The following is a 23,799-nucleotide window of genomic DNA, read 5'->3' on the forward strand; positions in this document are numbered from 1 at the left end:
TTATGAAGGGCAAGGGCTTTGGGCAAGCCTTCCACCAGTTCAAAGCATTCAGCATTCAGTTCTATGCCAGAAAGGTATTTTTTAAGTCCACAACAAAATTAAATCTACACCACTTGTAAATCCAGCAGTGGCTCTATTATCTGCAAAGACTGCCTTGTGTTCATGCTGGCAGATCAGGTCCTAAATGATAATGCAGTTGCTAAAACACAGGACATCCTAGCTTGTTACCTGAGCACCAGTTTTGCAGTGAATACCCAGGTTTCGGGGAAAGATGACAGAGCAGAGCAAGGACAATCTCCTGAGAACTGGACCATTGAAGCAGTAGAGTCAGGACTGTGAGAAGGCAAATGAAGTGACTCTGCTGCATGCAGAGCTCAGGCCAGATCTTCAGGTTCTCAGCTGGGATCGCAGGTATGCAAAGGCACATGGAGAAGTTGCAGTAGAGTTCTGAACGTGTTCTGCTCTTTTTCAGGATCATCAGAACCAAAGTTCAGCAACCTTTTCACCCAACACCAGATGGGAGTGGGACAGGTGTGACTGCACCAGGACATACTATCGGTAAGGAGACTGGCACGAGGGGTGGTGACAGGACAAGTGGAAATGAGGATGATGCTTAGTTGAGGGAACAAAGTCTGACAAGCGGATGCTAAGCAGAGCAAAAGCGAGGAGGGGTGGGGGTGAGGGGGGTAGGGGGGAAGGAACCTCAATGGACATCAGAGGTTTCTGTTCTTTATTTCCCTCCTTACATTGCAGAGAAGGGAACTGTGGCAGAGAAACCAGCCCAGGGTAGGGGTTTGCTCTGCCTTAACATCCATTTCATGTTCACACTCTTTCCTTAGCTTCCCTAGGGAGAAGCATTTGCTGCTACCCTGTTTAAGCATCAGTCTTCAACAGTTGTCTCCTTACTCTGACTCTCTTTTCCCCCCTCTCTCCCAATTTCTTTTCTCTCTCTTTGCTGGAACTGGTCCATTTCTTAGAGCTAGTAAAAACAGACATGGGTAAGATATTCCTGATGCCTCATAACTGAGTTCTTCATTGTTCTGGCTCTGCAGCCAGGTATCCTATGGGTGTATTTCACAGAGAAAATGCATTTTCTGCTGGGGGAAATGGGTTTTTCAAGGTGAGCAGAAGATGGAGGCTGTAATAAAGTGACCAAATATTGTGTTTAAAGGTACTGTGCTAGATGTGCGATCAGGTACTTTTCACTCTGTGGGCTGTATGGTGCATATATTGTTGTAGCTTTATACAGTAATAATTCAGAGCAGGAAAAAACATGCAATATTTTGGGATACTGTGATATACAGTGGCCTAAGACACTTTCTGAAATACTGTTGGTTACCAAGAATTAGCTGCTATACAAAGATTTACTGGAGAATACAAAGATTGACTGGAAAGTGATGGTCTACATGGGACAGAGCTGGCAGATACAATTCTGTACATGAATTGTGTTCTGGAGCACAGTGGAATTTATGGGCCAGTATGGAAGAGCATTTCTGGATGCCCTTTTAATCCGGACTTGCTCATTGGACTGGGAATCACTAACTACAACAGATGGAGCTGGCAGATACTATTCCTTCTTGGAAAAGTAGTGGATGTCTAGGGAAAGCATTGGTTGAGCTGGGATAGGAATTGCAAGTGCTGCTACTGGAGTGTTTTATTGCTCTGGGATGTACTGGGAAGTGTGGGTCTACATGGGATACTGTTGACAGGTTTTGCTCCACCCTGGAAGGCTTGTATTGGAGGCATTGATTTCTTCAGGACAGTGCTTTATGAGTTGAATGATGGGTAGTGGCCTGCAAGAAACTTGGGATATTCTCTCCATTACTGGGACATGCTGGGACATAAGGGGCATGCCTACTGGATGCATAGCTCTACTTGTTCTGTACTCGAAAGCCCTGATTATCATGAAGTGATCATTTCTAACCTGTATGACTTGTCATTTCTGAGATATTGGAAACTCATGAGCAGTCTTGGACAGCCCTGAGTGGCAGGAGGAGTCTGCCTGTTGACATTGGTTAGTACAGGAAGGAGACACTAGATTTTTATTAATCTGTTCGTTAGTACAAGAATGATACACTATATTTTTATTAATCTGGGTTGGAGTCTGTATCCCCAACTCACCATTTGGTCCAGTAGGGAACTGAATTTATTGAGCCAATACTGAAGTGCTTCTAATCCTATGCTAAGAATGTAATTTCTCAATGAGTGTTTGGATGGACATGTGAGAGGCTGGTCTGGCTAAGACAGAACATGTGCACTCCTGGTGGAAAAACGCTGAGAGGAAATGATCTGGCAAAATATGGATGTACTAGGAAGCCACTGGAGAATGTGGGCTATGCACCATTGCACTCCGTTACTATGGCACGCACTGGAAAGCCTGCTCTGAACTGGGATGTAACAACAAGGTTTAGTTAGCTTCTTGATGGAATATACTTGCTTGTTATTAATGGCCCTGTACTGGAAGGCTGTTGAGCTATGGTATAGGAATGACAAAGCTGGGATGCAGTAATGTTAGCAGTAGAACGAGTATGAGTCTTTCAGTGTGAGGGACTGGAAGTCTACTTAGTGCCCAGGCTTTCCTATGAGACTGGTGGCATGTGTAGCTTTCAGCTGTGGGATCCCTGAGTGCTGTGCTGCTCTCCTCATGGCCCTTTTTCCCTTTTCCTTTTGTCCAGTGCCCAGCACAGCATCCCCTCCCGTCTCCAGTGCCTCCAATGATCCAGTGGGCTCTTACTCCATTAACGGGATCCTGGGGATTCCTCGGTCGAATGGCGAGAAGAGGAAACGTGATGAAGGTAGGGGGAGGGGAGAAGTTCATCCTCCCTTTTATATTCTTTGTCCCCATGTACAGGCTCCAATTTCAGGCCAAGGTTTGCAGCTGCTGCAGGGGCTAGATCAGTTTTAGCAACAGAGACCAGTTCCCCACCACTGCCCTGCTGGCTTGGAATTCTCTTCTTCCGAGGCCCTTTCATGACAGGCTGCATCTCCAGACATCTGCTCAACAGGCAGAGAGCCGTCTCCATTGCTGGAGCTGATCCCAAGTTCATTCACTGCTGGAAATGGCTGGAACTGAACTCCCCAGGTGCCAGCAGGTGCCCGGACTTTGAACTGCGGGTAAACATGGTTTCCCCGACTCACTCGTTTAAAAAAAAAAATGCTGTCTTGGAGAAGCACCAGCAATGTAGGAATTATTTACCATTCCCCTTGCAAACAAGTTCCTGCCCTGTGAAGTGCCATGAGCTACATTAGGTGGTGATTATAAGGGCACAGTTTTCAATGGATGGCATCTACCGCAGCAGTACTGCCATGCTTGCAACAGTCTGAAAGCAGAACAGGAGGTCTTCCGAGTACTGTGGCCCTAAAGCTGTTATCTAAGAATTTCAATAGGGCTCTAAGGAATTAGGATTAAGCCATCTCCCTTTCCTTCCTACCTGCTGGGAAGGACTCAGAGCAAAGTGAAATGAATCAAAAGTTGGAGCCTCAGGTATAGACAGACTGAGTCAGGATGGGTGGGTGAGGTCTTGGTGCTCTTACGGTGGCTTTGTAAACTTTTTTTCCTTAAATCTTGTTCTTTTAATTTGATGCATTCAAAAATTCAGGATAGTGACCTTTTCTAAGAGTAGTGCCTGACCAGTTTGTTCAGTACAGCCCTGCCTCCAGTATGTTGTTTTCCACTGTTGCCTGTTGCATGGGGACAACCTCTTAGCAGCACTGGTGGGTCAGTGTACTGTGTGTGCTGTAAGCCCCAGACTGCGTGGTACAAGAGAGCATGAGGGTTCTTTGTGTGATATGTGGTGAGAAGAGAAAGTTCTTCTGAGAGAGATGCTGTATTTTGGGAGTTTGCTAGTGATTTTCTCAGCATTGGTTCTGGTGAGGTTTACATATGCAAGTTTTTGATCCAAATAAGCACAGTAATTCTAAGGAAAAAAAAAAAGAAGGCAGTGATCGTGACCCCTTTCTTCCTAATACAAGGTGAAACTAGAGGCAAGGACCCAATCTAGCTCCTGTTAAATGGGAAGATTTTTGCTGATGTCATTGAAAATTGGATCAGGCCCCAGAGGAAGATCCATTTCCCAGCTAGATGGCAGTAGGGCCCAGCTAAGAGAAAAGTGTAGCAATGGAAGGGCTGAGTCAATGCATCAAAGTCAAAAAATGTCAGGAATAAGAGAGTGCAAACATTACAAACCCCTCCAGCATTTCCCATCATTACATATACAGCAAATAGTGACATTTCAAACTCAGTGACAAGTTTCTTTAATGTTTGTGCAAATCTCTTGGCAGTTATTTGGAGTTTTATTGAACCCCACCTCTCACACAGTCCAGAGTGGTGATCACCAGCTCTCAACATGGGGCCTCCATATCTCATTTTGAAATGAAGCAGTTCATTTGGCTTTGGTGACCATTCTTTCCAAATACCTGCAAAGATCATGTCACTTTAGATGCAGCCACACTGTCGCTTTCAGCCTCAGAACCTGAGCTTTTCTGGAGCAGTACAATTAAACACAGAAACAATAGAGCAGCTATCTAAGACTGTGACAATTCACAATAATATACTGACAGTAGGAACAACTCTCTGCTGTTGTCTGTCCTTAATTCATCCCAGATTTGATTTATGAAGGGCAAGCAATATTCTGCAACTCTCTGCTGTTGGCCAAGGGCCCATATATCGGAATCAAAACAGTATCAGACAATCCTGGAGACGTTGCTTGTCTTTAGCTCTCCAGAGTTTTAGGCAGCAGTTACATGACAAAGCTGCAAGCACATTAGAGAACAGGCTTCCTCTTGCCATCCCAGGTACCTCCTTCAAGGAGATAGCGCACTCCTGTCCCAGAGAAACCTCGCATGAGAACCCCTGCCAGCTGCTGAACACCCCTAGCCAAGGGTTGAGTTATCTGGGCTCACACTGGCCTTAAGAAATGCTGAAAGACATCATCACTTTGCAGGGTTGGGTCCTAAGGCTAGAAGGGTCCATGGGGGCATTTGCATAACCAGAGACCTGCACTCACTCCTGGGAAATCTCCCCTATAGCAGTGATGACTCTTGTTGCTCCTAGCTGAGAAGGGGATTAGCAAAGCCTGGCAAGAAATCCAGTGCAGGTATTTCTTTCATGCTCTTGCTGAATACATACACCTCCTCAGTATTTCCCAGAGCTTCTGAGCACTGTTCTGTTCCAGTTTCTTAACTGCAGGGTTTATCCTCATGTTGAAAAGCCCTTATGCGCTCCCAACACACATCTGCTTCCCAGCATTTTGGGGATGGCTCTTCCCTAAAGAAGGCAGAAGAACCAGCACTGCTGTCTCTTTTCTTTCCGCTCTGTTGGACCAGCTCTGCTTCAAGGATTCCTCTGTGAGGAATGCAGTTCAGCAGAAAGGGGGAAGTACCAAGCTGCTCCTGAATCCCTGGTTCTGAAAACCTTGTTAGCAACCTCTGTGATGGCTGAGGCGAACAGGGTGGGAGAAAGACAGAGGAGCCTCTATCTGAGCACACCCCCTCCCCCAGGTCCTCCTTGCTGCAGCTGGTGCCTACATTAGACAGTAGCTCAAATGATTAAGAAGAGGAAAGATAATTATGTGTCAAGATGATGTAGCAGAACTCCCGAGTTGGACAGAAGGAGCCAGACAGATGCATGAGGTGGGCTCAGCGATGGACGTTGACAGCCAGGTGTGAACCTCACAGGGAGTTAGAGGGAAAAGAGAAAATCCCAACCTACCAAATCTGCTGGTTACAACTGCAAGGGTAGCCTGGGAAGACTATGGCAGTGAGAGAGCTAGCAGGAAGGTAGCTCTGAGTGTCTACTAGTCACAATAGGGAACTGTCAGATCACAAGTCTTCCCCCAGAACTCAGTGTGTCTTCCTCAGGTGAGTGCCTAGGAAGGATGGTCAGGATTTGCCCTGTTGAGCCTATGCATTCCTTTTGTTTCCATTTTTGATGAGTGGTTGTAAACCCTCTGACTTCCAGACAAAGCAGAGAGTTGGTCTCCTATGGTTATAAAAATAATTTGGCTGAAAAAGTTCACCACCACTTGTCTAGCACAGCGTGTGCCACTTCATGCAGTCTATGAGCGCTGCCAATACTGATGTTATTTCCCTCTGACCTTTCCCACCATTTACACACACCATCTTCTAGAGGCAGAAGTGGCCCTGCAGCATGTAATGACTTTCCCAAGACCACGAGGTCTTGCTGCAGCTGGAAACAGGAATTCCTGGCTCTTCACAATCCTAACGTTGTAATATGCTGTGATAGCAAGCTAAGCTCAGCAGGGTCACTGTCAGACTAAGGAGCAGCAATAAGAAATCCAGAAGAATAAAGGAGAAAAATAATATGCAAATATTTCTGTTGTTGCATAACCCCGTATCCTTTAGTTGATAGCTAAAAGGAGGAGAACGGGGATAGCTTGGAAGCACTAACAAAAAATAAATATCATTCATACTGTAGTCTTGAGTACTGTGTAAGGAGAAAAAGGGAGAGATGAAGAGAAAGAGAAGAATGGATAGATAGATGGACAGATAGATGGACAGATAATTAGAAAATATGAAAACAGTAAAACAGTATTTCAAACTGTCTTTGCACGCCACAGGATCTCCAGCTGGGTGAAGCTTGGGATCTTTACAAAACACTCTTGCTAGAGATTAGAGATAGCTCTTTCTCTCCATACCAGTCTACAGACTTCCTCTATAGACCCAAATTCTCATTTGGGATTCGTCTTCCAGTGAGGCTGGTGCTGTAACATTCTCAGCATCATTAATCTTGGTCCCTGACAGTATCTGAAGTATTTGACAGCATTACTGGCAATAATATCTGCAGTGCTGACAATGGCAGAGATAATATCCCCCAGTATTATTGGCATTAGCAGGGATCATATCTGCAGCCTGTTATTGGTGGGAGCAGACATAATGTGTCCAGTATTATTAGTATCAGTAGTAATAAAACTCATAGGCTTGTTAATACGATCAGTGCTAATATCAGCAGTAGGTTTGTGGGAGAGGAGGGGATGGAGTGATTGCTACTGTAAATGGCAATAATACTCGGGCTGTTTGCAGTAAAGGAATCCCCAGTGGAGATGGGGGAGCAAATGTGAGAAAGCAAAAGTTCCTCCTTTCCTTTCTTCACCTGGGGATCTGATGATCAGACTGATTTACACTGAAGTAAGCGATGCGGACTACGTCAGTGCAGGAGGACAGTAAATGGTCACCAACATTTTGTCAGGTCTGTGATGGTGATGTTTTCCAAAGAGTGTTAGTTCTATCAGTGCAAGTAGTTCACTGTACACTTCAAAAAGGGGTTGAGCTATGCAGAATAGGGTGCTGCCTACTAGCACTGGGAGCACTTACACTGTTAGTCATGTAGCTGCAGGACAGTCAGCATAACTGCCCTTCTCATTGGTGCTACACACACAATTTTCTGCCATTACCACAACACCTCTACTGAGAAGCACTGCTTTTGTTATAGGTGGCTTTCTCTTCCCTCACTCCAGATGGGAGGGCAGGGGTTTGGCAGTGTTCAGCTTGGGAATTCTCCTGCCTGGCCATGATCTCATTTTCCTACAAGGAAAGCAGAAATGTCTCCTTCAGGTGGAGCGTGAGGCAGGGAGATCTACAGCAGTCCCAGTACCGAAAGTCATGTTTTTCTAAATACTGCCCCAGGATATATATTGTCTTGAAGAAATTCAGTTGTTTAAGTGAAAAGTAGTGCAGAAAGATGTGTAATGTGTTTAAGAAGGTCTGAAGTTGTGAGCAGATACACAGCAGCTGTGTGTCACTGCAACTATGATCCTATTTGTGCTGTTCAGAGTGCCAATGACAATAAAATTTCAGAGATGTAGGTGTGACATTTCAGGTGACTTTGTGTCATTGTCAGTGCCATCAGTATATGTTTGCAGGCAGTGTGGCTGTGGTTATCATATTGTAACTGTACCACTACAGGTTGGGGGTTTGTGATACTAACGATGAGATTAACTGTATCAGTGCTTGCTATGCTGCCCCATTACACTCGAGGCCATTTCACTCTTCACAGGTGGTTGTGAATTGTTTCTGGTGGTATGCCTGCATCATTGCAGACAGTAATGTTGTTTTGATGTAATTGTTGGTACACTGGTGCAGGCTGTACTGTGTTGTGATTGCAATTCATATAGTTGTTACTGCAGCTGACATAATGTATTGATGACAACGGACTGTCACCTGGCCACGAGTGAAGTCAATACAGCTATGTCACTGCAGTGCTGCGTTGAGAACTGTGTGTTTTCACAAAGTATGACCATACTGTTCCACAGCATACTGGGGTTGTTTCAGGACATACAGTATGCTTATGCTGTCATCTGCAGGACGATGATGCTTTACCAGTGCTGTAGTTGTACTAGGGCAGAGAGGTCTAGCCCTTAACTGTCCTGTAGGGAAATACACTCATTTTCTCGTGCTGTCTGCATACATTCACAAAGAGTATGAGTGAGTTATTTCACTTGACTGTATCATGGCACCTGATGTATGTTCATCTCTGGGCATATTAGATTTATAATTGTTCTCCCAATTGTTGCATTGTTGAAGACAAGAGAATGTGTTTGGACCCCCTCAGGTAACACAACAGCACTGCTGTCTGTGCTGTGTCTGCGTTGTTCCATGCTGTGATTTCTTGTCACCACAGCTGATCTGTTTGCGTTATTCTATATGATTGCTTTATTGCAGGTCAGCCATAGTCTTAATGACACTGGAGACACATGCAGTTACATTGCTCCAGGTGCTAACCCCATGTTCCAACCATCACACGCATGGTTGTAGGGTGTGCACCCAGCAGTTTATGGCTGTGCACATGGAGTGAGCCGTTTCTGGAGTGCTTCATGCTCCCACAGTGTCTTCCTCCTACTTTCCCTGGGACTGTGTTGTTGCATGCAGTGTAGCTGAGTTTCCAGCATGCAGTGATGGTGTATCACTGCAAAGCAGTGGTCACAGGGGCCATCCAGTCTCACTGTGACTATACACATAAATGTGGGTAACACTCCTTCAGTTCTAGATGAAAATGTAAATTGAAGAGGGACTTTATTCTCAGCAGCCACTCACTTCTCCCTCTGGAGGGTCTTTGGCTGGTGAGACTCCTAGAAGCACATAAGAGAGGTACCTGCTACTCATCCTGCACCTCTCTAAATAAACTGCAGGAGGATGGTAAGAAAAGGGAGAGTATGTGTGGGAAAAGAGAGGAGGGGGAAACCAGATAAAAGAGAGGATGATGAATAAGCAGCACAGCACTCTCAGAAATGTGGGCTGGAGGTCAATCTGTAAGCAAGAGAAACCGTATGTATGTGTGTCTGCACACATCCTGGGAGTTTGGGGGTACGCATTGCTCAGTAGCACTTCAGGTAAGGGAGAGTTAACAGCTTACATCACAGAAAGCAGTTTGGACAGAATGCTCTGCTTCTAAAGCTTACAGTGCTGCTTAGTTTGGCAGGGTTTGGTACTAACTGAAGACAAGCTGGTCTGGCTTCAGCTGCATTTGTGGGCATCTCTGCTTATGTATTTGTGTCTCTAGAAATGCATGCCTCTTTGTTTTTGTATTTCTGTGTTAGAATCCCTTATCTGTGCTTATATACTGGAGTGAGTGGCAGGTTGGACCCATATTTTTGTGCATGCCTATGGAGACCTGGAAAATGTGTATGTTAAGCTGTGTATAATATTGCCTAGTAGAAGAATACATTCTGTGGATCATATGGATGTCTGGGCATGTATGGCTCAGTATTAGTGCTATGTATTTTGATGAATGCCAGGTATTTGTATTCACATTTGGAGTATATATGTGAATGTTGTATATTTGTATGTATATTCTGTGTGTATGTGTTGTTACATACTTGGAGTATCACTGTATCTTTGTGGTTGCTGGATATGAATATGTAGCCTGTTAGTGCTGTGCACTTCTGTATATAGTTTGTACAGATGTGTATTTGCATTGGGGTTATATATTTATGTGTTTGTTGTATATATATATATATATCTTGGTTGTTCTTGCTTGTGACAAGGTTGTTTATTTATGTAAATAGTGTGTATTTGTTCACATAATTTAATTTTTTATCTGTGAATTTAAGGAATTGACTTGAAGTTCCAGGTTTTTGTTTAGTTAGTGTCTGTATATTTTTGTAAGTTATTTATTTATTCAGAAATTACATGTAATTGACACACACCTGCATTAGTACCTCCTTGTGTCCCAGTCCACATTCTTGTGTCTTTAAATGTTATTGGCTAGATTGCATGAGTCTTACCTATGCACAGAGCTTTCCTTTAAGTTTATTTGGGTGAGTGCCACGAATGTGTGCTTGTCTGACTGTTTATTTATAGATATTTAATTTGTGGTTAGATCTTCCACTTTGACTCATTTCTGAGAGGGGCTGCTGCAGCTAATGTGTCAGCAGGAGTCAGGCAGCGACAGCTCCTCACAGTGCCTCTGCCTATTCTGCTTTCCACCTGAGCAGAACCTGCTCCAGAGCTTGGCTGGTGCCTGTCTCTCTGCATCCTCTTGCTCACTCTAGATGAGTTGTACACTGGGTCTTTCTCGCATTCAGGGAGGTGACTTGCATTTTTGCATGGTTGTAAAGAGCATGGGAGTAGGAGGGAGCATGGTGCCTGGGTCCTTGAGGATCCCAGGTTAATGCACAGTGGATGACAGAATAAACTGCTAAAAGGATCAGGAATAGCTAGCAGTGTGCAGGCAAATGGTATTTTAGAGGGTTGTTGGTGGCTGGTATAACAGTGCATCAGGGTGCCATGACAGAGGAAGACAGGGATGACACTATTTTGAGGTCAAATGACATGGCAATGAGACATAAAGGCAATACTGCTATGAAATTCAGGTGACATGGCACTGAGGCACAACAGGGACCAAGGTGACATGCCGAAGACCCAGGCTGATCTATTAGAACAGGGAAGGCTGTGAAACCTCCACTGAGACTCAGCTGAATGAGGCACAGGAGAACAGGAGGAGCAGGGTGAAAAGATCGAAGGCAAATCAGTGGCCTGTACCATGGCTGTAGGAGCCAGGTCACTGGCAGTGTGGGACATGCAGTGTCTCCACAAGGAGATCAGCTGCATCACAAAATCACAGAACTGCTAGGATTGGAAGGGACCTCTGGAGATCATCTAGTCCAACCCCTGCATCCTGGTGTGAAGAGTTGGGGCAGTCTGTTAGCAGTGGCTGTTCACATCACAGTGATGGAGAGCAGGGATAACACAGTGATGACATCAAGTGATGGACATATCCTGTGATGGTAGCCATGGACCATAGGGACTGTGTGGGCAGGGGCACTATTCCCAGTTGTTGGAAAAACAAAGAACCTAACGGGCAGTAAAACAAAAACAAAGGAGACTTGGAAGCACCTGACAGCACTAATTCATCACAGCCCAAGATTTTTTTTTCCCCCTCATGTTCCCATTATATTTGTTTGTAAAAGTGGAAATCAATTTTGAAGGTAATTTTCTGGAAAGAATGGAAGGGAGGTGGGAGGGCCGGATAAGGCAGAGATGGCAAGAGGAAAAAAAAATTTAGGCCAGGCACAGCCCAGGGGCAGCTCTTGGCAAGGTGAAAGAAAATTGCATATTCAATCTCCATCCATGAATCTCCCTCGCTGCTGCCCGCCTCCTGCTCGAAAACAATGAAGGCTTTCTCCCCTGCGCTGCACAACGCCCGAGTATCAGCGCTCACTTTAACTTCAGGGTCATTAATTCACCTGATTATTGCAGGAGAGGAGAGGGTTGCAGAGGCATCCGTTCTAAAGAGCCCTCCCTTAGCTCATCCTTTGATTAGTTTGGGGTGGGGGGAGTTGAGATAATGTGTTGTCTTGGACTCAGTTTTAAATGGGAGGGGTTGAAGAGGGGGTGGAAGGAGGTAGAGGTGGAAAGGGAAAGATGTGGCCCGGCTTGCAGTGGAAGGGAGGGTTGGAAAGCAGTCATTCTTGCATCCCTCTGCTGTGGTGTTATTGCAAATTAAAAGTAGCATGTTCCACTCCGTAGCTATCTTTCATGGAGGGGAGGGGCATGGGTATATGTCGGCATGGGGATTGGGGGGGGAATCTTATCATTGCTTCTTCAGCAGCCCAGCGTAGTGTCACCCTGTGAGGTGACATTTGAATTTACAATTCCGCTGAGAAAAGCCATTAATTCACAAATTAACATTTCTCCCTCTCTCTCTCTAGCTCTCTCTCTCTTCCTCTCTCTCTCTCTCATGGATGTGCAAGCAATTGAAAAGACAAAGGAAATAGCCTTAAGGAAGAGACTTTACTGCTACTCTGTGCAGAGATTGCTACTACTGCTTCTAGATAGATAAACCAATTACCTGAGCTGCTCTGCTCATGGCAGCCTGCTATTACCTCCTTTTGTAGAGCTGACTCCATTGCTGGATTACACTCTGTGTATCTCATTAATGTAAACCAGCACAATACTGGGTACTGTCCCTGACCCTTCTTGCCAGAGCCCATTGCTCTACAGTGGAAGAGGGAAGTGCGAGAGGAGTGAAGAGCAGAGGTGATGGTAGGCACAATGTACTTCCTAATGCACAGGGACCAGGCCACACAGAGAACCTGCTTAGAAATACCTGTGTTGAGCTTAAAAGAGAGATGGGAGCTTCCCTTTTATAGAGGAGACAGCATGACATTAACCCTGGTCTCTTCCATGTCTTGGTGAGTGGTGAGCTCTGAGAGTGATGCACAAGAGCACCAGGTATGGGCAGCCACTTACAGACCAATTCTCAGCATTACTCTGAGTATGAAATAGAAATATGCATAATGGTAGACAGATGCGGAAGTGTGAGTATAAATGCTGTGTACACATAGCTATAGGCAGATGTAGCTGACTGCACCCAGGAGCTGACTCACAGAGGTATGCAACAAACCTCAGAAAAAGAAGCAAAAGTAAGCACTCTATCTTACAGACTGAGAGGGTCAGATTTCTCTGTAGTGCAACACCACTGCAAGCCAGTCAGTGATGCCTGTGGAGATGTTCTTGTCAAAGCCTGGATGCTACTTCCACACAGCCGCCAGTCCTGTTCTGATTCCCTTTTGTTGCACTCTCTTGCCATGTTCTTTCTCACATGCTTCTGCTGTCACTGCTGCTATGGGTGCTTGGACAGCACATGTGTACAGTACACACACAAAGGCACTCAGCTGCTTGCTGATGTCAGCCCAGGCACACATGTGTGTCACTAGCAGCCCTGCCTGTGTATATTCACACCCCTGTGAATGGCTCCAAGCCTGCCTGCTGGGGTGCACACTGGCCAGCAGCTTTCTGAGCACCTTCTGGTCCTCTCTGCAGACAGCCTTGTAGGAATATGCCTGATTACTCCTGTCCTTTAGCTGGGTCACACAGCTATGTGTGTTTAGGGAGAAAATGTCCTAGCAGTGTGGTTTACGTAAAGGCTCGCATGTTCGTCTTTGCTCACAAAGCATCCTACCTATATTGAATTGAACAGAAATGTTCACCAACAGGTTTTTCACCCCGTAAGGGTTCATTAGGCCCTGTTCAATCCATTCTCCTGGCTTTCATGAAGGGCAGAATCTTACAGGGGGCATTTCTCTGTGTAGAAGAAAAGATCAGAACTGCTGTTTCTAGAAACCTGGTCTCCACATGCTCAGCACATGGAGTACAAGTCTTTCCTCAGCACTGCCTCAGCTTCTTAAACCTTCCAAAAAAATTATCCTCTTAACAACAGCATCTGCCTCTCTTGCAGTCCCTGTGCCCCACACCGTGCACAGCACATGGCTGGGAGCAGCATCCTGCAGCCAGTGCTGGAAGACGGATCATGATCAGTGGAGGAATCGGCAGGCAGTGCCAGTAATTCAAACCATCCTGACCGTTCAGTGAACCCGAACCTGCTGACCTTGACAGCACTACACAGCAGCGGCCTCAGGAATCCCAACCTTTAGAGAGTCACTGGTGGAGGATGGCTTCTGCTCCCTCCCTTTCCTTCTCTCTGTCTCTCTTTACAATCACATCCTAGCAGCCAAGGGGGCCAAACAGTCAACCCCCAGTGCACCAATTAGCTCCTAATTTGGCTATCTCTGCACTCCCATGTCTATGTCAATGTAATGTTAAGCATCGCTTGCTGCTCATAGATGTAAATCATTCCTGTAGAGGAGTGTCTTCCTGTGCTAAAGGAAAACTCTAAGCACCTTGTTCTCAGTCTGGGCCAGAGAGAAACCCATCCTTCTCCCAGAATGAGGGCTGCTGCTGCTTGGAAGGAAAGCAGGAGCTCTTTGCTTCCCTAAGTGATAGCATCAGATCCTCCAGCCTTGCTTCACTGGATCCCAGGGGGGAAGCAACAAGATCTTACCTGGTGATTAGCGTGTGAGAATCCTGGCTGGATAGATGAGGGGCACAGAGGCAACCCAAGTGAAAGGGAGAGCAAAAAAAAAACAAAAACAACAAAACAATTTTGCTTCATTTTGTCATCAGAACTTGCATTAAAGAAAAATGCAGTTTGTGAACATTTTAAGACCCTTCCAAGGAGTACTGGATTTCCTTTAGCTACCTCTGTAGCTGCAAAGCAGGACCTGAAACAAACAGCATTTTGTGTTGGCCTGCAGAGGCTAGGCTAAGCTCTAAAACCTTGCATATGGAGGACAACTCTGTTTACAGTAGGTGGCCTGAAAGAAGCAGTTACAGATACCTATGTGTCTATCAAGACACAGCAGATATGTCTGTCTTCTGTCTCCATCCATAATTCTCTGAAGGTGATTTTTCCATGCATCAATCAAATAACACTTTGAATAGGTGTAAAATACAATTCATGCCCATTTCAAGTCTTTTAAAATGTCAGAGTTTGTCAAGTGCCCTAAAAATAATGCCTAGTTCCACATTTCTCCCTGGCTTTTTCTTCATCCATCTGAGCATCCTACTGCTTATATCCCATCAGGTTCAAGGTACAAAGTCCTCTTCCCACACAGGTCAACAGCTATGGCAAAACACACAGGGGCAGAGTGCCAGAACAGGAGCTAGGCCATGGGTATCAATATTTGCAGTAAGATATGGAGTAGGTTAGGATTTCTTTCTCTCACTGGCTCTCCCTTTTTTGGGAGCTCAGAGATGTCATTCTGCTTTACAGCTAGGGGATCTGCATCGCAACAGCTTTGTAGGTGTCTGATTAAGCCTTAAAGAGGTAATCATTGTGTATGAAATGTCCATCAAGTCTTCAGTGTCTTCTAGTCCTCCCTTAGATGCTTTAGAAAAGGCTGTTATAAAGGACAGGTACACCTCCGTTCTTGGTTTCCCAAAGGAGCTGTTGTTTTTTGCTTTATGTTTTGGTATCTAGTATAGGAAGAGGCAGGCCCTGAACAGAAGAGTTGCCTTTGCAAGCAGATCAGAACTAGAGTTTGGGACAACTTTACCAAATCCAAGCAAATTAAAAACCAAAAAACCAAAACCTTCCTTAGCTAATCCTCAAAGACACTTATGGCCCCTCTCTGCACAGCTTCTTGTTTGTGAAGCTGATTGCTAACTGTGACTGGGCCCCCTCTTGTTTGGGGACTACCTCTTACAATTTGGAACACATCTCCAACATACATCTTACAGAGGTCGTATCAGTATAGGTTCCTTCATTTACCAATAACGGCCTTTTCATGAGGTCATGCAGAAAGATGCAAAATACTCTATTAATGATTTACAATTATTATAGGAATGTGCATGCAAAAAAAAAGAGTTAGCAAGGTGGCAGTCTGAGCAGATTGCTGCATATTGCAAGTCAGTAGCTCTTTCATTGCATGGCATTCTGCAATTACCCATCCTGTACCATGTATTGTTTATTAACCTTCCCATTCTTAAGATCTCATTTACCACTGAAATGTGGCTGACTCTCAGGTGGACCATGGCAGATGTTGAACAATACAGAGCAGCAACTGTGAAATTTTGCTGTGCCATGTCCAAATGAAACCACAGGAGAATTAAGATATGCTGTGGGTAATCACTCAGGCTGGATTTTGTTCAGGACAGCCAGGTTAATGTCTGCACTCTTGCAAAAAATGCCATGGGAATTTTAATGACTCTGAATGATTGGAGCCTTTGTTTTATGGCACGTCAAAAATGGCAGCTCTAAAAACACTCTGCTTGAGCACTGGTTTAGTGCTGACTCAGAAGAGCTTCCAGTAACATGATTCACTAGCATCTGGCTGAGGGGCAGGCACAGCCTTCTTTGACTTGTGAGGTTAAAGTAAAAGAGTGTATGAGGGGAAAATAAGGCAGAATTAAAGGAAGGGAAGTCTAGAGAAAGGGAAATGTAAGGAAAGGAGGTATTAAGAGGCATGTTAGTGGGGGACCAAGCCAATGGAGCCCAGTAGGAATTCATATTTTCCAGACAGTGCATTAGAGGTATCCACAGCCTGATCCAGTTCTGCTGCGCCCTAGCACTGGTGGCCTCTCAGGTGCCAGTGTGCTCCACTGGAACCTCAAGGATCTCCCAGAAGCTAGGATATGGGTCTGGATGGGGACAGCCCAGCTCTGTGCTCCCTCCCTTGTCTCTAGCGGCCCTGATAGCAGTGTTGATTTGCATGTCAGGCAAAGCACTGCTTGAGAGGAAAAAAAACCCTCCAAGTGTGGCGGTGTCAGCGCTCGCTGTTGTTCGACAGTGTAAAATTAAATTAATAAAGCCCCCAACACAGGAAAACATAACAGGAAATTAATGGCCTTTACTGTCGCTCTGATGCAGTCATTTGCAACCCTGCTTTCCGCACCAAAGACTTCATAAATGCAAGCAGTTTCTCTAAACAAGCATAGTTAGGGCTGCATGTGATGTAATTTTTTGCATTGCTTCTGTCCTTTGGAGCTAACAAAAGCCACTCTTTTTTATGTGCTCACAAAGGGGGATTCTGCCAAGAAGCAGCTCCCCAACAAATGGGCTTAGGAAGATGAGGGGTGAGAGCTAAGTCGTGCCAGTGATGCTAAGAACATCTTCAGCCCTGGCAGAGGGAACAGCACAGCTCCTGGTGCCCCGCTTCCCTGCGGCAGCAGCTCTCCCTGAGGGCTCTGTGCTAAAGGCAGTATTACAGACACCACAACAGCATAAACCAGGGTAACCCTTTTGATAACTTTCATGACGTGTACATCAGTATAACCACTGAATGCAAGAGACTTACAGATTTACACTAACTAGAGGGTCTGGCCCGCTGTATGACAGTGCTGCTTGCTACCCTGCCAATACGAACAAAGCAAGTGTATTGTGTGCTGGAGGCAGCTGCATCTCTATCTGGCTAACAGTCAAGCCTAATAGTGCTAGCGAGATATGGGACCTACACTCTGTCCCTCATTACAATGGTATAAATCCCCAGTGCCTCTTCTGACGTAAGGAAATCGTGTATCTCCAACAACCTGGCTGAGAGCAGAGTATGTCCACTCACCTCCAGCTTACCCAAAGGTCACAAAGCTGTGCTGACTGCTTGCACAGAAGCCACCACCTTAGACTACCCAAACCCACACCTCGTCTGCACACCCATATGTGCTGTATGTAGTACATGCTGCACACACCTCTGAGGCAGCTGCTTGCATCCTAACACCTGGAAAGGCCTTGACTAATATATTCAGTGAGGCCAGACATACAAAACCTAACACACAAACCTAAATCTGTTCAGACTTAGTTTTCCAGATGCTCTGGGCTGAATTTGCAATCATACACTTAGATGCTGTAGTAAATACATATGATTTTCATACGCATACACACACTCGTTTCCTTAAATGCACTTTGCATGCTCGCATGATAATCCAAGACAGATCCGAGTACACACTTCATTACACATTTGCACACACAATTCATTTCATTTACATTCTCATTGAGCATTGCCATTTTGCTCATGTAAGCCCTGCATTTAAAGCTGCACTGCCCATTCCTGCTTCATCTGAGGTGCTCTGTCATACACAACCCCTGTGTTAAAAGCACTGCAGACCCCAGCTGTCAGGCTCCAGCACACATCCCACTCTTTGGTCAGGCACGCTCACTTCCCTGCATGAGCAGCCTTCTTTGCTCACCGATTCCTCATCAGAGCTATACCCTCATTTCAGAACGTAAATTCGCTTTGTTTCTGAGCCTTTCTGCTCTGAGCCTGAGCATGTAACAAATACACACAGTTCATGTGTTGCTGACACACTTAAATTACAGAGACACACTGATCAGCACAATACCATCAGTTAGCATACTCAGCTTCAGGCTTGCAGATTCCCTTGAGGCAAATGGACACAGGAATCTGAACAACTGTAGAGTTCACGAAGGCCGATATACTTCCTTGAGGTGATATTACTCCAGCATTCGTCTCCCACTACAGCTACTTCTTCAGGATACTGTAAATAACCTGAACTTGTACTGTATCTTCTTTCACTACCACAATATAGATCCCTGGTAACACTCCTTCTCTTTGCACTGCTGAACCTTGCCAGCCCCTTCCATGCTCTGTCATCAATATCCTGCACTCATTTGGGATCCTTTCCATCTGAATTTGAGGTTCATCTTTCTACTCCCTGTTCAGTTACAAAAATCAAAAGCCCAGCCAATTCTTGCAGCATTACTACATGCTGAACTACAGAACTGACCCATCTGGAGATGACACCTTCTTTCGTGCTGCCCAAAGGGCTGCAAAATGTCTTCTGGAAGGAAATGTAAACCAAATTTTATAGCCTTCCTCTTCCAAACCCTACTGAGTTGGCAAGAAAGTTGCACAGGTGAAAAGATCTCCAGATTAAGGCTGCCAGTGCTTGCCCTTGTCCCTAGTGTGGGGAGTACAGTATTAGTTTAATAATCATTGAGGATGCAAATGGAGTCTCTAGAAACATTGTGACAACCAGGCTGGATCAGCTTGTGCAGACCAGGACACCAGGACCAGATACTTCTGAAAATGGGTGATCAGCTCCCTCAGCCAGGTCTTTCTCCTTGATCTCTCCCTTGGTTGGCGTCAGCGATGCAGGAGGTCTGCTATTCCCAGCAGGAGCTTGATGCCAGGGTCTGAAGACCAGATCTGATAGCACTGGGCTCCTGGCTGACCCGTGCTGAATGCATGTGAGGGTCTGCACAGGGCTGGCTGCCGTGAATAACAAGCACTGGCTATCGATCGCGTTCTGTACTCGGCCCAGCCGATAGAAGGTAATTAATGACTCCATTTGCCTCAGTACTGAGGAGAACAATTGAGTTTGAAACTGCAACAACTGGCGGTGCAGGGAAAGCCCCCCTGGGATGGCCAGGAAAGCTGCCTGACAGGCCTGGGCTGCATGGGGACATGAGAAAACATCAGAGGGGGAAAAAAGGGAAGGGAAATCGGATAAAGGAAAAGAGCAGTCTTAACACAAAGAGTGACTTGGGAAAGGGCAGCACATGTAGCCATGAGTGCTCACAGAGTGGGACAGGGCTGCTCTAGGTAAAGCACTGCAGCAGGGACAGTGACAAAGGCAGGCCGCTCTAGGTAAAGCACTGCAGCAGGGACAGTGACAAAGGCAGGCTGCAGGAGAGGACAGGGTTGTCTCCCTGGCACAGAGGGATGGCACTGCAGCAGCCAGCTCAGCACCGCTGCGTTAGACAGATGCATTTCCCTTGGAGGCTTTGACAATTAGATGTGTTCTGCTGTGTCACCTGGCTGGCAGTTCTCATGCCAGTCACATTTGCTTTTATTATGACTGTGATTTTTACTGATAGTACTGCAAGGCCCAAGCTGAGAACAGGGCCCTACGAGGCAGCAGGCAGAGCGTCATGGGGGTGGTAATAGCCCCTGCCCTAAAATAGAACTGTACCTCCATGTTTGTGTGCCAGCTGCACAGCTCATGATCTTCCTATATGTTTCTGTGTCACAGAGGTCTTCCTGAATCATCAGTACTTCTGAATTACTTGTTGAGATGGCCACATCCCACCCTGAGCGAGGGTCCTCTCTGTTACCTGCAGCTAGCAAAGCAACTGTATTATGCTGCTTTGTGCTACATGTACATGATGGAGACTTTGTTTTGCAGCTATTTAACAGGCATATTCCCTGTCTCAGATGTAGTTCAGGTTGTTCCCATGTCCTCTGGCACAGCATTTCCTTGTTACCTGTCAGGATACTTCTGTGACACCCGTGGAGCATTCCTGTGTCTTGTGTCGAAGGTTTACATTTGAACACGAGCTGTGTGCTCTCCTTTGGCAGCCCCTTGGGAGGAGAGATGTTTCCTGTCACATGCACAAGGCCAGTCCTGATCACTCTGATAGCAACTGTGTGCTCTTGTAAGGGATGCAGTGACTGAGGCCATGGTTCATCTCTCAAGCTGTTTGTTGAGATGCTTCTGATTTAAGAGAAACGTGTCCCTGTGTCACAGTACCACAGAGGTTCTCTCGGCAGTAAAAGGGAACTGGGAAAGGTGGTGATGGTACCTAATAGCACTAGCAGCACATTTACTTAGGTGGCATCCCCAAACTCATGCTGCAGCTGAAGCCTTGCTTCACCACAGCAACCCTCCAACAGCTGCTTTCTTGGCAAATCCCTGTGCCTTAAGCTTTTACTCCTAACATTATTCTTCATCAGTTGAAGCGGCTGTTGCCCATCTCAGTGGCATTCTTCATGGGATCTGCTAGTCTGTCCCAAACCAAATTTTCCATGTGAGCCCCCTTCACTTTCATCCACAGCCGTTAGATGGACACCATCTCTTCCCCAAAGTCTTCTCTGCTCCTTACTGCCAGCTTTGCTCAAATCCACTCAGTTGTCACCTCCCATATTTTGTGTATTATGATATTTGAGGATTCTCCTGACAGTCCAGCTGACAGTCATATGCTGAGATGGGAACTGCAATTTTTATCTAAAACCAGATATAAGTGTTTGTCCCTTGCAGTTTCAGGGAAAGAATGAAAATGCATCCTCTATAGGTTTTGACACCAGAAAACAAACACAGGGGATTTACAATCCTTTGGTTTTGAAGAAAATATAACGATCCATGACTGCAAACGTCTCAGTGTTAGCAACACAAGACATATAAATCTGTCTTTCAGGATCATCTGTGTGAAACTTTTTCTGCTTCCTAAGTAAAATCCATATGCACAGCTCATATTATTGCTCTGTGAAGTTTGGGATTTGTGTACCCTATCATGATGAAGTCCAATACTACTGCAAGCTGTTCAGATAAGGTCCATTGTGAGGTAGCCTACAGACCTCTCTCAAAAGTTTCTCTTCTTTTGTAGATTTTAAAGCCCAGTCCACAGCAGAGCCCTCCCTACCCATCCAGAGCTCCCATCTAAAGCATTGCCTTTCTCCTTTAAACTTTTCCACCTCTCCCTATCATTCCCTATCTGTTTGCTTGCTTTGATCATTCTGATTTCTTATCTAACCCTGTTCCTTCCACTTCTCCTCCCTTCATCCCTTCCTTTTATTTCCCCTGACTACACAGGTCTTTTCTTATCAGCTGGTCCTGAGTTTCCCAAATACACATACACACTTACGCACACACACATACGCTGACACAAATAAATAAATAAATAGAAAGGTCAGTGAGCAGAGCAGCAATAACCCCTAAAACAGTACTATCAGAGGGACATGATTGATCAATTGAATTCCATAGCGGCTCAAAAATGTGGGATTAAGTAGTGTATTATACGCACAATGAGTTGAGGCATGATGTTCATTTCAAGTTCATTTCGCCAGCCCTCTGCCACCAGATCAGGCAATCAATAGGGGCAGCAGATATCATATATCACCTCTCTCCGTGCTGGGGAGAGAGCACCATAATCTCTCGCAAATTTAGAGTGACAGATTTGTCAAGAACTGAAGGGCCCCTGAATAAATGAAGGAAAAGAGACTCCTACAGCGGCTTGGGAAAACTGTGGTTTCAGCTTCTTCACACAAAGGCATGGCCTGTGCACACCCAGGAGACACACGTGCACAGGGCTTTGCAGGCAGACAGGAACGGCAAACACATGTGCATGCACGCACTAACCTGTAAACCACTCAGGACAATGCACTGCGGTAAAATCTGGTTTAATGATGATCAACAGAAGTTTGATTGGATAAGCGAGCACCCATCCTCTCACACCAAACACCACGCATGTTGTAGAGCTGCCATTCTGGAAAATCAAATATAGCCTAAACCAGTCACCATGGACAAATGGCTGCTCAGGCATGTACGGTGTTGCAGAACCTAAAGAATACAAGAACAATGATCTACTGCAGAAATACCCACGTGTATTAGCATCGTGGTGTGCACAGTCATGCACACTGACTGACACACATGGAAAAATCCTCAAAGACGAAGAGCTTCACAGGCTGCAGACAGGTTGCAATAAGGGCTGATTCAGAAACACTTGTTTTTTTCCCCAAGCCTGGACCCAGTTGTTCTGTGCCAGCTTTCTGCAGGGACGACCAGAGGGAAGGTCCTACTGGAAGTGGGAACATGAACCTTGAGGACTACCCTAGTCCTTCCAAAAGCCACCCCCTGCAGTAACAACACAGTCCATCTAAAACTGCACTGACACACACAGTGTGCAGTCCACCAAGCCTGGTCTTTACTTTGTTTTCTCTTAGTTGAATCCGTCATGAACTCCAGCTTTCAGGAACTTGAGAATTTTCCCTCATGCAAATATGCCTGAGGAGGGGACAAAATGCCAGGGATCAGTGCCAGTGAGCAGCTCTGCTCTGGTCAGTGGAAAAGAAAAAGAGAAAAGGCTGTTTGAGGGAAGGCTGCTGGCTGGGACAAATCAATATGTAATATTTGCTATGGTCTTGCGAGTGGTACTGTACTATGTTACTGTATATAATGTACTATTGATTATATCATATCATATAATCACCTATAAACGGATATATCTCATAGCCAGAAGGCAGCAGGCTCAGTTATAACTCTAGGCCACCAGTCAGACATTACTGTGCCAGGAAAATACCCCTTGGCACCATCCACAAGCTAAAAGCCAAAGTGGCAGAGTGGCATGGTTTTGGCTGTTGCACAGTGAATGCCACTCCAGGCTCCTGGGAGCATCATGTGCCCATGAGCATCTCACAATTGCATGAAGGAAGGAAAAGATCTATACAGGTCCCTCAACTACTGTCATGACAGACAGCAAGTTTCTGAGATTCACAGACTGAAAGCCACCAGGGAAGGCTGAAGTATGAGGAATAATAGTGGAAAACCGGGCAGGTAATTGCAGCGACAGAGTGAGAACCTGATCTTAGCTTAGAAAGGGTGATAAGACAGTCAGACTTGTGTCTGATAAAGCACAGTAGGTAGAGATTCAGCATGGAGGGTATAGAGGTATATCAGCATGGATGAGACAGGGGATTATAACCAGTCTCACCAAAGTTAGGCTGAGAGGTGACAGCAGAAAGATACTCAGCACAGTTGGAGAAGATTATAATGAGCAGACTTGCCTCAGATGAGATGAGGGATTATGACAAAGGAAGATACACTTCAGCTGGGACAGGAGGTTATAACAGACAGACTCACCTTGGATGTGACAGATGCTAATAGCAGAAGACTCACTCATTTCAGATAAAAAGGGGTTATAACTGAGACAAATGCACCTCATTTGAGGTGGGGGATAACAGGGAAAAAAAAGCCCCAACAAAACCAGGTGGGTGATAAGATGGTTTATCACAGGGAAAGATTCACTTTGGATGGGGCAGGGCATTTATAATGGACTCACCTGGGAGGGGTTAAGTGGGCTGTAAGAGACATGGTGTGGCACAATAGAGACAGACACCTGGAACATGACAGGAAGCACTGCACTAAGATTGGACTGTGTCAGAGAGCTATTGCAGGGACAGAGATGCAAGGCTTCTACCAGAAAAAGGCTTTTTTCCTAGTAAGGACAAAGGAACACCAGGAAGGCCAATTCTTACTGAATAGGACTAGATT

The 23,799-nt window shown here is 45.6% G+C and overlaps 1 protein-coding gene and 1 long non-coding RNA gene across 2 annotated transcripts in view; one reads left to right on the forward strand and one right to left on the reverse strand.

The window, feature by feature from the left end:
- Nucleotides 1-23,799, forward strand: part of PAX2 (paired box 2) — a 96,975-nt gene that overhangs the window by 45,620 nt on the left and 27,556 nt on the right. The window contains 2 exon segments of the mRNA XM_061459329.1: nt 473-558; nt 2,676-2,795. Of these exon segments, the coding sequence (XP_061315313.1) occupies nt 473-558; nt 2,676-2,795 (206 nt within the window).
- LOC133272299 (uncharacterized) overlaps nt 1-23,799 on the reverse strand; it is a 144,830-nt gene that overhangs the window by 23,747 nt on the left and 97,284 nt on the right. The gene's annotated exons all lie outside the window — the stretch shown is intronic.

This window comes from Pezoporus flaviventris, unplaced genomic scaffold (assembly GCF_033815535.1).
Source record: "Pezoporus flaviventris isolate CSIRO_AGI_PZ_B2104156 unplaced genomic scaffold, CSIRO_AGI_Pfla_v1 ptg000029l, whole genome shotgun sequence".
In the NCBI taxonomy this organism is placed as follows: domain Eukaryota; kingdom Metazoa; phylum Chordata; class Aves; order Psittaciformes; family Psittacidae; genus Pezoporus; species Pezoporus flaviventris.